The sequence below is a fragment of the Lissotriton helveticus genome, chromosome 8 (genome assembly GCF_964261635.1).
Source record: "Lissotriton helveticus chromosome 8, aLisHel1.1, whole genome shotgun sequence".
NCBI classification, from domain to species: domain Eukaryota; kingdom Metazoa; phylum Chordata; class Amphibia; order Caudata; family Salamandridae; genus Lissotriton; species Lissotriton helveticus.
This window is the reverse complement of record NC_136069.1, coordinates 144210790-144227206: the sequence shown is the minus strand read 5'-3', so window position 1 is coordinate 144227206 and position 16417 is coordinate 144210790. Positions and strand designations below refer to the sequence as shown.

The window sequence follows — 16417 nt, the reverse complement described above, 5'->3', positions numbered from 1 at the left end:
CAGGCACGACTGCAGTGGACTGTGTTTGGAGGTAGATAACTGAGCGGGCTTCGCTTGGAGGTGAGTCATCAAGTAGGAGGATGTGTTTGGTGGGCCTCCAGAAGGCAGTGTTATGTAACTTTGCTAGAGGGCGCTGCAGCAGTATTTACTGATGTATGTAAATTGCCCGATAGGAGGGCGGATGTGACCAATGGAGGAACAAGAATCCTTTTTTTATAGCCGCGATGACCCCTGCAGTATGACAGGTTGCTGGCACTTGAAGTTTTTGAAAGTGCACATAATTATTTGTCAGCTCTTGCTGAGTGCTTATGTGTGTTTTCAATTTGCAATGCAGCAGAGCGATTGTAGCTGCAGGGTGAGCCTATGCACACAGTTACCTTGTATCTCCGTGCAAATCTCTTCTGAAGTAGCTGTCCGGGAATGGAAGGCGAAAATAGAAAAGAAAAAAAAGAGGAAGTTAACATTAAGAAAGACATTTCTATTGACATTAGAGGAAATGATTAACATTGGTGGTGAAGAAAAGAAACAGAGGAAGGAACACAGAACAGGGAAAAGCTTTGGAGGAAACAGAAGATACAACAGTGTTATTGTTTTAAATTGTTATGTTGGATTGTTATTTTAAATTGTTTTGGGTAGTTTATTGTGTAAAAATATTTATTTTCATTATTTATTTTTGTAGTTTTTGTTTTGCTTTTCTTTTTTTCAGATACCAAGGCAGATCAGAGTTTGGCATCCCCTTCGCCATGTTTAGTGTCCCCTGGCGAACCAATTGTACCCTGGAAACAGTGGAGAACATTAGTTTTAACGTATATACTAACAATTGGAGCAAGATAGTCTCCACTCTCTGCAACAGCAGCTTGACCAAGCACCAAGCCTCAAAGATAAACCAACATTCTAAAGTCAGCTTCAATCCCAACTGGTGGAATGTACCATGCGATGGAGAAAGAAAGGGATAGGCGAGACCAAGTAACATTTGAATAAAAGGAAAGGGAGGAGAGGGAATTGAACATATATATATATATAAAAATTGCCATCGTACATTAAAGACTCTAGTGATTTTTTGAGATGTATAGCAGGGATTGAATGGGAATCTGATTTCTCATTACTGTCCTTAGACGTTGCCAATCTCTACACATGTATCCCACACAAACTTGGACTGGACGCATGCAAACATTTTCTAGCACATAGATCCATTTCATATTTATATCATACTGATATGTTGATGGAAATGATGCATATATGTCTGACTGAAAATTTCTTCCTGTTTGACAACAAAATATTCCGGCAAACCCTTGGTACATCAATGGGGACTTGTTTTGCCCCATCATTTGCTGGCCTCTTTATGGGGCATTGGGAAGAAAAAGTTGTCTATCAGTTACCCATTTTTTCAGAGAAGGTGGCAAAATGGGTCAGATATATAGATGATATTTTTGTGGTGTGGAGGGGAACTGAGCAAGAGGCAACTGATTTTGTGAACATGCTAAATGTTAACGAATACAATCTCCAATTCACAAGCCAGTGGTCAAAGGAAACACTGGAGTTTCTAGATTTGAGCCTGAGAATAGAAAACAACAAACCGGAAAGTTCATTATTCAGGAAAACGACGGCGGGAAATAGCATTTTACATGCTAGGAGCTGTCACCAAAATTCTCTCATAAATAGTATCCCATTGGGAGAATTACTAAGGGCAAAACGAAACTGCAGCACTGAAAGCAGCTTTAAAGTTGAGGAAGAAATAATGACATCTCGTTTCCTAGCAAGAGGGTACTCAACTAGGGTGATCAACAAAGCTAAAGCAATAGCAGCTGAAAGAACAAGGGATTCACTCTTACAAAAAGAGAGGATAAAAGATAAGGCAGAACCAGGTACAACAAGGTTCATCACCACTTACAGCAACAGAGCATACAATGTAAGAAAAAGCTTGCAGAAGTTTTGGCCCATTTTACATACAGATCCTGACCTGACAAAATGTGTGGCTTTGGAACCACAAGTAGCCTTCAGAAGAACTAGATCATTGAAGGACTCCCTATGCAGAGCAGTAGAACCCCCTAAAACTAAAATACAGGGAATACAGGGATTCTACACTTGCAGAAACTGCAAAGCATGCAAGAACAGCAGGAACAGAAAGGAAGTTATTCTATCTGAAGGTACTGCTCCATTTAAAATTGTAGAACACACTTCGTGTAATTCAGACTTTGCAGTTTATGCTCTCTTCTGCCCCTGTAGAAAAGCTTACATCGGGAGTACTGTTAAAAAAGCAAAACTCCGAATACTCGAACATCTAAGAGCGATAAAAAATGGTGACAAACAATATCCTATCGCCCGCCATTTTGAAAGTCATCACAAACAAAACACAGACTTATTAAGTTTCTGTGTTTTGGAAACAGTTAAACAAAACGAGAGAGGGGGAAACAGAACACAAAGCCTACGACGTTTAGAGTCAAGGCAAATTATACAGTACAGAACCATGACACCAAGGGGGCACAACTGCGATGAGGAACTAGAAGTACATTTGGGGTAGGAAGAAGTCAGATAATGAACAGTACATGATGTTGTAATGCGTTTTCGCTGTGTTTAATGAATGCAATGATTTACTTGAAATAACTGAACTAAGTGAATAGGGTGGCAATTCCATCCAGCTCGCAGACAAAACAGCTCGCTCAATTTTTAATCATTAATTTTTAATTTTCCAATTTCACTGTCAGAAGAAAAGTCTATAGATTCTTACTATTAGTTGCTCCAGGAGGGGAATTAATTCGTTTTTTATTTTCCCTTTTCTTTAACAGGCGACGTACCAAAAAATTCAATGTGAAGATAAACAAGAAGGATGAGAATCCATGTATGAATTGGAACATAGCAATGTATATCATAGCTGTGATATGTAAAGTACAGTTTCTGAGTGTCCCACTAGAGCGGAAAGTGAGGAGTTGATCCAATAAGAAATTGAGCCCACTTGGGCAAAACAACTTTTTTGATATTTGGAAAAATGCTTCTGGAGACCCCTATATATAAAAAAATGTGACTCTAGAAAATAATGTAATTCTATAGACACTCACGTAACTCTAAAAAACACTGAGTATGTACATAACACAGGATCACAGGTTATATTTGTTTTTGTGAATTGAACATGCATTGCTGACTAATTACTTTATTTTACACATTAAGTTGTAAATGTCTTCACTGAATTATATTACGTAGTCTGTTTTCTATGGTACCTGGGGACAGATCACATGTTCATATAAAAACTCACCTGTAACTCACTGATGGTACTCGTGATCAAGAGACAAGGTCTCGAAACGCGTCGAGTGAGTGTTGCCACTTTTTGAAAATAAAAATCACTGCCAAATGCATTTGGAGTCCGTGGTGGTTGCTGTCCGAGAAGTGCTTGGGAGAAAACGCAACGTTTTGAGAAAATATATATATATATATATATATTACCTACTGGCGGTCGCCAGTAGGTATATATAGTTAGGATTTTTTCCCTATGGGATTTTTGAAAATTCTATGTCTAATAACTTTGGCGTTTGTGGACGGAATTGGCTGAAATTTTCAGGAAAATGGCACATTTTGTTTCTGAGCAGCCCCTGAAAATTTTGGGGGGGTTCGTCAAGGGGGGGCCGAGAAAAAAGGGGGGTCCCAAAACGCGTTTTTCCCATGTTAATTTCCATAGGGCGGTTGGCCTCACTTTTAGCGCGAACGGCTGAATGGATTTGCACGAAACTTGGCAAAATTGTAGGGACTGGTAGCCCGATGTGCCTTTTGAAGGTCTCAATATATGTGCTCCAGTGGATTTTGAGAAATTAACGTTTAAAAAAAGATATATATCTGTAACAGCGGACTGGGCAGCGGCCCAGGACGCGTACTTTTCGCGCAACGGAGCTTTGTGAAGCGAAGCTGATTGGTTCTCCGGCGTCTGTCAACATTCCAAACAGTCCGTAGCGGCCGCCATCTTGTCTCTCGGTAGGATCGAGAGACAAGAGGAGGCCAAAGCGAAGGGGCAAATGACCATAAGGGGGCATAGTACATTGTCGCTGACCCCCTAGGTTTGATGTGGAGGTTTTAAAAGGGCCCCGCGGGGCAAAAAAAAAAAAAATAATAATAATCGAACAGCTGAATGGATTTGCACGAAACTTGGCAAAATTGTAGGGACTGGTAGCCCGATGTGCCTTTGCTAGATCTCAATATATGTGCTCCAGTGGATTTTGAGAAATTAACGTTCAAAAAAAGATATATATCTGTAACACCGCACCGCTTCGCGTACTTTTCGCGTTACGGAGCTTTGCGAAGCGAAGCTGATTGGCTCTCCGGTGTCTGTAAACATTCCAAACAGTCCGTAGCGGCCGCCATCTTGTCTCTCGGTAGGATCGAACAGCTGAATGGATTTGCACGAAACTTGGCAAAATTGTAGGGACTGGTAGCCCGATGTGCCTTTGCTAGGTCTCAATATATGTGCTTCAGTGCATTTTGAGAAATTAACGTTCAAAAACAAGATATATATCTGTAACAGCGCTCCGCTTCGCGGAGATAAAATTATATGTGTATTACCTAGCTGTTGCTAACACCAGTTAGCGACGGCTAGTAGAAGATAGCGACCATCTTGGGCCCCACTTTGCATGTGAGTGATATTTATCACTAATGACATGCAAAGTGGGCATGCCAAGATGTTAGCGACTGGAAACAGTCGCTAACATCGCTATCTCCTATTATCAACTTTTGGAAATATTCGAGATAAGCGCGAATATCTCCAAAAGCTACCACCTGCCCTGAGCAGTTCTTAGCCATGTTATCCAATGGGAAGTGGATAACATGGCTAAGAGCATTAGCTCGGTAATGCATGAATATCGCTGAGTTTTCAGCGATATTAATGCATTGCGGTCGTTTTTTATCGTATTTCCGATAAACCTTGATAATAGCAAGGTTTATCTGCGATAATTTCTGACGGTAAAAAAATCGTTGCTTAGCATCGTTAGGGATAAATATCGCTTAACTTTGGTAATATGCCCCAACGTCTGTTAACGTTCGATTCGAAGGAAATCAGGAAGTGTTGAAAAACATTGTCTGCGCCATCTTGTCTTTTTTCAAATGCCACACTTTTGTCGTGCACGGCAGCCATTTTAGATGCCTTGACCAGACCCACTCTGTGCACGCTGTCGATCCTTAGCATGGCTCCCCACCCTCGCAAGCATCTCCCCCAGGCAGTGGTCACCCCCGATCTCTGTCTTATGCATGGGTAATAAACCTCCCCCCATCTGCGCTGCTCTTCCCTGAGAATCACACCCTGTGCCCGCCCGACACCTCCCTTTCGCCCTATTCACTACCGCACCCTCTGACACTCCTTTTCCTCTGTGTCCGATTGTCCAGGCTGGTCCTAGGGTATCAGCTAGCCCTGCAGATGTAGTTTATGGCCACAGCTGTAAAGAATCACCCCTCTTCAAAGGAGTTATAGTAGATCAAGGCCCACACTCGATGAGATCCGTCACAGCAGAAGCGTTGCTATTATCTGAAAACCATCCTGTATTGTGATTGGGGAGGGGACCGAGCCTGAAGCGGAAGATTCCAGGGATGACTCTTTGTACATCAAAGTTTTTACAATTATGTGTCACATTAAATATATATAGCACTCCGACAAAGTAGTAAGATTATAAAACTTTAATAATTTATAAATATATACAAGAAAACAAAAATAGTAATAACATATAAACATTTTTAGGGAAAAACAACGAAGTAGCGGTCGGCTGTGCGAATAGTCCCAACGCAGCACAACGTCCAGATTTCCGGCGTGGGGCGTCGCGGGGGGTGGGTCATCAGTAGCAAACTGTTGTGCGAATAGTTCCAAGGCAGCAGAACGCGCCGAAATCTAGATGACACGAAAGTGATGTCTAGTAAGTTGCCACCCAGCAAATAACGGCATGGGGCGTCGCGGGGGGTGGGTCATCAGTAGCAAACTGTTGCGCGAATAGTTCCAAGGCAGCAGAACGATGGCACCAAGGTGATGTCCAGTAAGTTGCCGCACTGGTTTTGGTATCCTACAATGCTGCTCCGAATAACGGCGTGGGGCGCCCCGGGGGAGGCGGCGTGAACGGGCCTCTCCAGGTGGAGTGTCATCTGTTGTAGTGGGGCGCCCCTTTACCGTTTCAGTTGCCATTCCGTCCGTTTTTGGTCCACTGTGTCAAATGCCGCAATTCAGCTGAGTTGCGCCCACTCTTGCGGTGCAGCGATAGGCGGCTGTCACAGGAGTCTCAAAATGGCGGCAGGCTGTTTCCTTTTTGGGCCTGGTCCACTGAAATGGTCCTGGGACACCTTGGAAATCGGACGCTTGTCTGCTAGGTCTTGGACCCCATTCTCGAAAGCGTCCCCTCCGCCTTGAGAATTCATCAAAAGTTTTGGGGGCTCCGACTCCTGCAGGCTTCTGGTGGGGAGCGGCTGCCATGATTGCTCGCGGAATGACCACGACTGAGCTACGAGATGGTGGTGCTCTCATGCTGACGCCAGCTTCAGTCTGAAACATCCAGAAACAAGGTGCGGCTTTCATCGTTTGGGGAAAAAAAAAAGTTTTCATCCAATGAAAAGTGTTGTTTTTAGGTCACATGATCAAGCCTTCCATCATTAGGAAACCAAAAGTAAAATGAACCAATGAAAAGTTTTATAAACAAGTCACATGACCTGTTATGCGGCATAGGGTGTAAAATGCGGAGAAAATACGTTGGCACGTGAGGCGGCGTCAGTAGCGGACCGATGTGCGAATAGGCCGAAGGCAATACAACGCGCCAAGATCCGGATGGCACCGAGGTGGTGTCCAGCAAGTTGCAGCACTGGTGTGGCCATCCTACAATGCTGAAAGTCGGCGTGGGGCGCCCCGTTGGCCTGTGAGTTTGCGTCAGTAGCGGACCGATGTGCGAATAGGCCGAAGGCAGCACAACGCGCCAAGATCCGGATGGCACCGAGGTGGTGTCTAGTAAGTTGCTGCACTGGTGTGGCCATCCAACAATGCTGAAAGTCGGCGTGGGGCACCCCGTTGGCCTGTGAGTTTGCGTCAGTAGCGGACCGATGTGCGAATAGGCCGAAGGCAGCACAACGCGCCAAGATCCGGATGGCACCGAGGTGGTGTCTAGTAAGTTGCCGCACTGGTGTGGCCATCCTACAATGCTGAAAGTCGGCGTGGGGCGCCCCGTTGGCCTGTGAGATGGCGTCAGTAGCGGACCGATGTGTGAATGGGGCCGAAGGCAGCGCAACAATATTTTCGGAATAGAAGACACCACTAGGCGCTGAGATGCCAAGATCCGGATGGCACCGAGGTGGTGTGTAGCAAGTTGCCGCACTGGTGTGGCCATCCTACAATGCTGAAAGTCGGCGTGGGGCGCCCCGTTGGCCTGTGAGTTTGCGTCAGTAGCGGACCGATGTGCGAATAGGCCGAAGGCAGCACAACGCGCCAAGATCCGGATGGCACCGAGGTGGTGTCTAGTAAGTTGCCGCACTGGTGTGGCCATCCAACAATGCTGAAAGTCGGCGTGGGGCGCCCCGTTGGCCTGTGAGTTTGCGTCAGTAGCGGACCGATGTGCGAATAGGCCGAAGGCAGCACAACGCGCCAAGATCCGGATGGCACCGAGGTGGTGTCTAGTAAGTTGCCGCACTGGTGTGGCCATCCTACAATGCTGAAAGTCGGCGTGGGGCACCCCGTTGGCCTGTGAGATGGCGTCAGTAGCGGACCGATGTGTGAATGGGGCCGAAGGCAGCGCAACAATATTTTCGGAATAGAAGACACCACTAGGCACTGAGATGCCAAGATCCGGATGGCACCGAGGTGGTGTGTAGCAAGTTGCCGCACTGGTGTGGCCATCCTACAATGCTGAAAGTCGGCGTGGGGCGCCCCGTTGGCCTGTGAGTTTGTGTCAGTAGCAGACCGATGTGCGAATAGGCCGAAGGCAGCACAACGCGCCAAGATCCGGATGGCACCGAGGTGGTGTCTAGTAAGTTGTCGCACTTCTGTGGCCATCCTACAATGTTGAAAGTCGGCGTGGGGCGCCCCGTTGGCCTGTGAGATGGCGTCAGTAGCGGACCGATGTGCGAATGGGGCCAAAGGCAGCGCAACAATATTTTCTGATTTGAAGACACCACAAGGCGCTGAGATGCCAAGATCCGGATGGCACCGAGGTGGTGTCTAGCAAGTTGTGGCACTGGTGTGGCCATCGTACAATGGTAAAAGTCGGCGTGGGGCGCCCTGTTGGCCTGTGAGATGGTGTCAGTAGCGGACTGATGTGTGAATGGGGCCAAAGGCAGCGCAACAATATTTTCTACAATATTTTCGGAGTAGAAGACACCACAAGGCGCTGAGATGCCAAGATCCGGATGGCACCGAGGTGATGTCTAAGTTGCGGACCGATGTGCGAATGGGGCCAAAGGTAGTGTAACAAGATTTTCTGTATGGAAGATACCACTAGGCGTTGAGATGCCAAGATTCGGATGGCACCGAGGTGATGTCTAGCAAGTTGTGCCACTGGTGTGGCCATCGTACAATGGTAAAAGTCGGCGTGGGGCGCCCTATTGGCCTGTGAGATGGTGTCAGTAGCGGACTGATGTGCGAATGGGGCCAAAGGCAGCGCAACAATATTTTCTGACTGACACCACAAGGCGCTGAGATGCCAAGATCCGGATGGCACCGAGGTGATGTCTAAGTTGCGGACTGATGTGCGAATGGGGCCAAAGGCAGCGTAACAATATTTTCTGTATGGAAGATACCACTAGGCGTTGAGATGCCAAGATTCGGATGGCACCGAGGTGATGTCTAGCAAGTTGGTGTGGTCATCCTACAATGCTGAAACTCGGCGTGGGTCACCCCATTAGCCTGTGAGATGGCGTCAGTAGCGGACCGATGTGCGAATAGGCCGAAGGCAGCACAACGCGCCAAGATCCGGATGTCACCGTGGTGGTTTCATAGTTGAGAGGCACTTCATCTGCAGTGGGGCGCCGAGATCCGGATGGCACCGAGGTGATGTCTAGCAAGTTGCTGTACTGGTGTGGTCATCCTACAATGCTGAAATGTAGTGGGGCGCCCATTTACCGTTTCAGTTGCCATTCAGCTGAGTTTCGGCTGCTCTTGATGCTACAGCGACAGGCGGCTGCAAGAGGACTCTCAAAATGGCGGCCTGTTCTTTGGATTTGGGCCTGGTCCACTAAAATGGCCCTGGGACACCTTAGAACTCGGACGCTCGATTTTTTTTTCCTTTCCTGTACATGCAAAAAAAGGTAAATGCCCGGTACGTTACACGCTTCATCTGCCACGATGAACTCTCCAGAGGAACCGAAAAAAAATATAGTTGTGGTAACTACACCATGCATCGTCATATGGAGAGGTGGCACCAATTAATTATAGTGCTGCATAAAAGAGAGATTTGGAGGAGAACCCCTGACCTGCTAGTACATTCATCAAAGAAGTGGCACTGAGAGCTTCAGAGGCAAGGGAAACGGTCCCAAATATTTAGAAGAACTTTGGAAAGATTAAAATGACATGTTTAGATTGTGGTAAATTAATTTCATGTGGACAGATGAGTGTTACTCTAATAAATACAGCATATGAACATCATCATAGTCGATGGTTGGTAGAGACATTTTGACTATATCCTGGACCTGGCCGTCCTCGCCCAAAATGGCGCCGGAATAAATGGGACTCGTAACTCCTTGTTGTGTACTGGTTGCAGAACCTTGAAATCACGAGATACGTATGCAGTTTTGAAGCACATGGCGGGCGGGGACGAGAATTGATTGAATATTTCGACATCCCTATTGATATTAAGTTCTGATGTGTTATTGATTACTGTACTGTTGAAAATTCGAATTAACGTCACCCATGGTACTTGCCCGCAAATGTATATCTAGATAATTTTATTGTAACTGGCCCTGTCGTATTTTAATTATAAAATGTACGTCCACCGATTCCGTAACTGTTAGACACCTTAGTTCTTGCAACCTAATGGCCCGCCCGTTACGTTCCTCTACAGTGTAAATGTCTATTCATCATATACGATTACAGTTTGCTCCGTGGCAGGCCCACGTGGTTATAGGCTCGTATTTGTATAATGAAATTTTCACAATAAAGGTTTTTAAAAGAAAACATGGTAGTAGTATATACATTGGTAAAGTTTTTAATAATAGTCACTGTTTTAGAATCATTAAAAGGCAAGTGAAATAAAGCAGACCAATTACATGAAGGGTAAAAGGTATAATACGAAGGAACGCAGTAAAGATAAATGGTCAAGGGCTGTTGTGTTTTCTATTCCTGCAACATAAAGTGATCGATAAGAATCTCATATTCAGGCGTATCGGCGACTAAGACAGCAGGTCGACCCTCTTTTGCTCAACGGCTCCATCATGGGACGAAGAAACGCTCTTTTTCTCGAAAAAAGAATATATTTTACTTGCAGGACAGTTGTAAAATTTCCGGGAAAATACATTAGCCTGGAACATTATAACATATATTTAAGAAAAAATAATGTTCGGAAGTAATTAAAAGCGTAATTTTTAGGTGATATGACCAAGGCTTTCATCATTAGAATAAGAAAAGTAAAATGAACCAATGAAAAGTGAAGATGACTTCCGGATGCGCTAACGCGGCGCGTCATATGACGCATTACGCGACAACGCAGGTCCAGAATATAGTCAAAATGTCTCCACCAACCAGCGGTCGGAACACAACCCCTTTCAGCAGGCTAAATAGTTCTGTTAAATGACAACAGAAGGGACAGGCAACAAGAACCATCAGTCAAAGAGGGGAGGGCTAGTTCTTCTCTACCGGGTTACATTGGGGCGCTACCGGAACTGATCGAATTGGTAGTCTACAGTGTTTCTGGATGTTTCAGACTGAAGCTGGGGTTAGCATGAGAGCACCACCATTTCGTAGCTCCGTTGTGGCCATTCCGCAACCAATCATGGCAGCCGCTCTTTATCGTTATTTTGGGCGGGGTGGGTGGCGGAGCCGAGCTGTTTTGCAGCCATCATTGTGTGGAGTTCAGTTCATCTCACTAGTTTTGTATTTGTCATGAGGGGTTGTTCCTAATGTTTCTATTTTAGCGAGGTCAAAAAGAGATCCCATTAGTGGCCTACTGATTTTACTCGATTCCTTTTCTTTTTTTTTACACGATTTTTCGTTATCTGCAAAGACTAAACAGAGTATTGCGACTCTGTGTTTGTTTGTAAATAGAGAATGAACCAAAGAGAACTAATTCTAAAACAGTAAATACTTGGATAACAATCAATCAAATGGAGAGAGAAGCAGGCACGACGGATTACAACGGGGCAAAGGCCTGCGTTAACTACCTTTCACTATCTGCAAAGAGAGAGTACTCCTAATAGAAATGAGGGGGGGGGCACCATTCAAAGCAGATCAGTGTGCATAAACACGAAAATGTTTTCACTTACCACGTACTTGACATTCGACAGCTTATGATATTTGCTATTAAAAAACCATTGAAATTCACTGAAAAAACCATAGGTTATAGACCATATATAGTTAGGAATTAGCATTTACAAAACCTTGAAAATTCACTGAAAAAACCATAGGTTATAGACCATATATAGTTAGGAATTAGCATTTAAAAAACCTTATTTTACTCACACAAAACCATTGAAATTCCATATATAGTTAGTTGCACTAACTATATATCGCGCACCCGCAATCCACTGCTGATGATGTCACATATTACATCATTCATGACATGGCCAGTGACATCACTGATGACATCACTGATGACATCTCAAATGACATCACTGATGACATCACTGATGACATCTCATTTGACATCAATGACCACATCACTGATGATATCATTCATGTGACAATACAATGCATCTCCTCACATTTTAATATAACCTCTGTTTCACCCAGTGTTAAAAACAGAGTATAATTTTTGAAACCATTGACACACCAATACTAGTTACTACATACGTACTCACTGATTCCTACGTCTACACACACATTCACTCATTCACCCATACAATCATTCATACATACAATCACTCATCTTTACAACACTATCATATGCACTCATACACCTATACAGACACTCACACTCTGCCACTCATCCATGGAGTTACTCACACACCTAGTCAGTCCTGTAAAGAATCAATCACACTTCCATTTTCTACTCTATACAGTTAAACATAGAGCACCTTACGTTTTCAACCATATACTAACACATACTTACTCTCTTATACAATCATTGATACAAGTACACATTGATCTGTACAGAGTCACACACCTCCCAGCCAGCCACACACACACTCAGTCTCCCATGCAAATACTTGGGCAATCAATCAATAACCCATATAGTTACTTATATAGCTACTGATCAACACATGCAGCAGTTTACAGAACAACAGACATAATGATGCACAAATTAAGACAGTTTAGTCACTAACCCATGCACTCAGTGAGACACATTTAATCACTCACTCATACATTCAGTCATGCACCTACTAAATCCTTCGTCCAGACACTTATACATCCACTCATTCTTCAATATGTAAGACATATTTTAACTTTACAGAAACATACAGTCACTGGATGTTGTCATCAGTGATGTCATCAGTGATGTCATTTGAGATGTCATCAGTGATGTCATCAGTGATGTCACTGACCATGTCATGAATGATGTAATATGTGACATCATCAGCAGTGGATTGCGGGTGCGCGATATATAGTTAGTGCAACTAACTATATATGGAATTTCAATGGTTTTGTGTGAGTAAAATAAGGTTTTTTAAATGCTAATTCCTAACTATATATGGTCTATAACCTATGGTTTTTTCAGTGAATATATATATATATATATATATATATATATATATATATATATATATATATATATATATATATATATATATATATATATATATATGTCCACAAAAAATGAAGCGCCACAACCCGGTTTCTGGAAGAAGGCCTTTATTTCTATTGGCGCAGGGAACAGCATGTGTGAGGCACCTGACGCGTTTCGGCCAATTGCCTTTCTCAAAGGTGTTGCCCCATCAGTGCAGTGTCCCAGGTGTAATTGATCACATGTCCCACTCTTGCTGCACTACATTTCCCATAATTCATCTGGGATGGTGGCGTAATGTTAGTAAAATCCAAATGGAATATTGACGCCATACCAGTCCCGACATGCTGTTGCAGGTAAGTGTAGCAGGTGGGAGAAAACTGGTGCACAGAATGACTCGACCTGCTGTTTCCTTCTCAATGTCCATAAGCGCCATGCCCAGAACCTGCCAGGGATAGGCGTCTGCCTTCCTCGGCTCCCTTTCTCACCTTCAGCTGCACAATCGCCGGAAATCCTTGGGCTTGCAGCCAGGTGAGCGGGTCATGTCCCCCATCAAAGTTCCAACAAAAGAGGCTGTCGTCGGGAACCCTCAACCCATGCAGGGCGGTCGTGACTACAACGGGAGACAGCACTTCCCGTTAACAATGTCCACAACAAACGAAGCGCCACAACCCGGTTTCTGGAAGAAAGGCTTTATTTCTGTTGGCGCAGGGAACAGCATGTGTGGGGCACCTGATGCGTTTCGGCCAATTGCCTTTCTCAAAGGTGTTGCCCCATCAGTGCAGTGTCCCAGGTGTAATTGATCACATGTCCCACTCTTGCTGCACTACATTTCCCTTCATTCATCTGGGATGGTGGTGTAATGTTAGTAAAATCCAAATGGAATATTGTCGCCATACCAGTCCCGACATGCTGTTCCAGTTAAGGCCTATCCCTGGCAGGTTCCGGGCATTACGGCTGTTTTCAGCTCCCGTAGAAAAAGGCTCATACAGTGCGTACCCAACACGAATCATACTTGCCAGTTCGGAAAAAACAGCCGCGAACCGTACAGATTTCGCGTACAGGTTCCAAGGGAGATTCGTATGGGTATTTCATTCGTACGGTCCCTGTACGATTCGTACGGAGTCCAGCTCCTGGTACAGATCGTACTTCGTCATACGTACGGGGGACGTTGCCGGGTACGATTCGTACGGGAAAAAAGCTCCGAACGGCAATTTGGAGCGCTTTTTACCGGATCGGAATCGACCCCTAAGTATTCTCCTGTGTGAAGGCAAGCCATCTTACTCCATAACTTTGGTGGGGAAGGAAGAAGGGTGTATGAGGACCTACCTGGGATATCGTTAGGGATGGGGGAAGGGCAACTAAATAATGTGTATGAAATAATTCTTCAAATGTTAGATTTGCTTTTTGCACCCAAAACGAATCTAGTACTGGAGTGGCATATGTTTTTTCAAGAGTAAAAAAAATTGATGAAGATGTTATTTAGCAAAATTGAGGAGTCTATTTTATCTTGCCGTTTTGAGCAGTTGACTAACTCATTGATAAGGGATCAAATAGTATGGCGTACCACTATTAAGAGGTTTAAGGAAAAACATTCGGTCTTTAGACAGACTTCTTTTCGTCTCTCCTCATTGTCTCGTCCCTAGCTCTTATCCCCTCTCCCCCGAATTCTCTCCCCTTGCCTGCTACTCTGCCTACCCCCTGTCCTTTGTGCCCTTTGACTAAGCACTCCTTCTCCCCTTGTTGGGGAAAGATCCAATATTTATACTCTGGAGTCTCAGCGAACCCGCTGAGTGAGTCCACTGCGCCAAGGGAGCCACTCACACTTGAGGTATGGTATGGCACCCCTTGCCAAAGCACTCCCTCTCCCCTTCCTGGGGAAGGATCCAGTATGTAGGCCTTGGAGTCTCAGAGACCTCTCTGAGAGAGTCAACTGCGCAAAGGGAGCCTCTCGCAACAGAGATGGGGAAGTGATACCACTTCCCCTGGGATCACAGCTTACTGGACTTTGGACGTTTGCCTTGACTCGTCTACCGGTTTGTGTACCAGTCACCCTTCCCCTCCTCTTCCCATGCTGTGTCTCTCACCCTAACCTCCCCTTTCCCGCCTCATTATCTGTCTACTTCGCCTGCTCCAACCCCTCCTCCCCTGAATCTCTCACCTTGCCTGCTTCTCCCCTTACGTATTTGTGCTTATTGTTTATCTCGACCTTACCAGTAACTATGTGGCCATGCTCTAAGAACTATGTAACCTTTGTTATGATGTAACCTGTAACTATAATCTGTTGCACATGTAAAGCGCTCTGATACCTCCGGGTCTAGCCAGCGCTATATAAAACTCTTGAAAATAAAAAAATAAAATAAAATAAGAAATTAGAGGAGGCTGTTCAGAAAACAAATGGGATGGAACACAGAGCCATGGGGTTGAAGGAGATCAAAGGAACATCAAGTAGTAAGAGAGAAATGGTGGAGGTTGAGGAAGAAGAAGGGAGGGAAAAAAGGATACAAAAAAACTGAAAAATTTCTTAAACAGGAAGAGTGAGAAGAAAAACATATCTCCAAGAGAGTTTAAGTGTTTTCGGTGTGGTGCACCTGGACACATTACTTCGAGCTCAAACTACACTGCTAGAAATGTTATATGTAGAAATTGTGGTAAGAGGGGACATTTGTCAATGATCTGTAGAACAAGAGAAGAAGAAAATCCAGAAGGGGGATAATATCAGTGAAAATGTGCAAGGAGTTGTTCTGTCAATTGATACAGTGAAACATGAAAATACTAAAGAAGAAATTCTAACAATTGAGTTACATGTAAAAATGGAAAGTGTGGACAAGAGAGAAGTCTCATTGTGATGTGTTTTTTGATGACAAGCTTGTTAAAGTGTTAGTAGATTCAGGGATTCACAGTTCCAACAAAACATATGAGGAAAAATGGTATACAGGTGGTAGTCTGAGTGAACATACATCCAAGCAGTAGGATATGCTGGTAAAAAGATAGAGATACTGGGCATGTGCTGGATGACAATACATTTTAAAAGTGAAGCAATGAAAGGGAGAGTATACATAACCAACTAAGGGTCAGAAAGAGATTTTAGCATCATTATAAATCCTAATCCCAAAGAACCGGTAATGGCGACTGAAAGAACAGGTGCTGAAGAGATTGATGAGACAATAGTGGTTGTGGAAAGAAAGAATCTGAAGGTGTTTAGAGCTGATTGGTGTTTATTAAAAGGATCCTCCCACAAGATAATTTTGAAGAAGCAAGCTAAACCGAGAGTTCATAAATTAAGGAATATTCAAAACATGATGAGAGAGCCATTCTGCCAAGAATTGGAGAAATTACTGGATCAAGGAATCATTGTGCCTATATAGACATCAGTATGGTTGGCGCCAATGGTGATATCACCTAAGGAGGGAGGAAATATTTGCTTATACATAGATTTATGTGATTTAGTTAAAAACATTTGGATGCACAGACAACCCTTTCCCAATATAGCCAATATGTTAGCGACGGTGCACAGACATAATATCGACTCCAAAATATCGTTTGGACAGAATATCGAGGAAAAAATATCGTTTGGACAAAATATCGACTGGACAGAATATCGACAG

The 16417-nt window shown here is 44.2% G+C and overlaps 1 protein-coding gene across 2 annotated transcripts in view; it reads right to left on the bottom strand.

The window, feature by feature from the left end:
• The window catches only part of LOC144772436 (T-lymphocyte activation antigen CD86-like), a 172937-nt gene that overhangs the window by 21948 nt on the left and 134572 nt on the right, over positions 1-16417 (bottom strand). Inside the window, exon 6 of one of the 2 annotated variants that reach the window (XM_078656754.1) lies at positions 378-410. The exons of the other annotated variant lie outside the window; for it this stretch is intronic. Coding sequence (XP_078512880.1) covers positions 378-410 — 33 coding nt within the window. The remainder of the gene's footprint in view (positions 1-377; positions 411-16417) is intronic. 2 annotated transcript variants of the gene reach the window in all.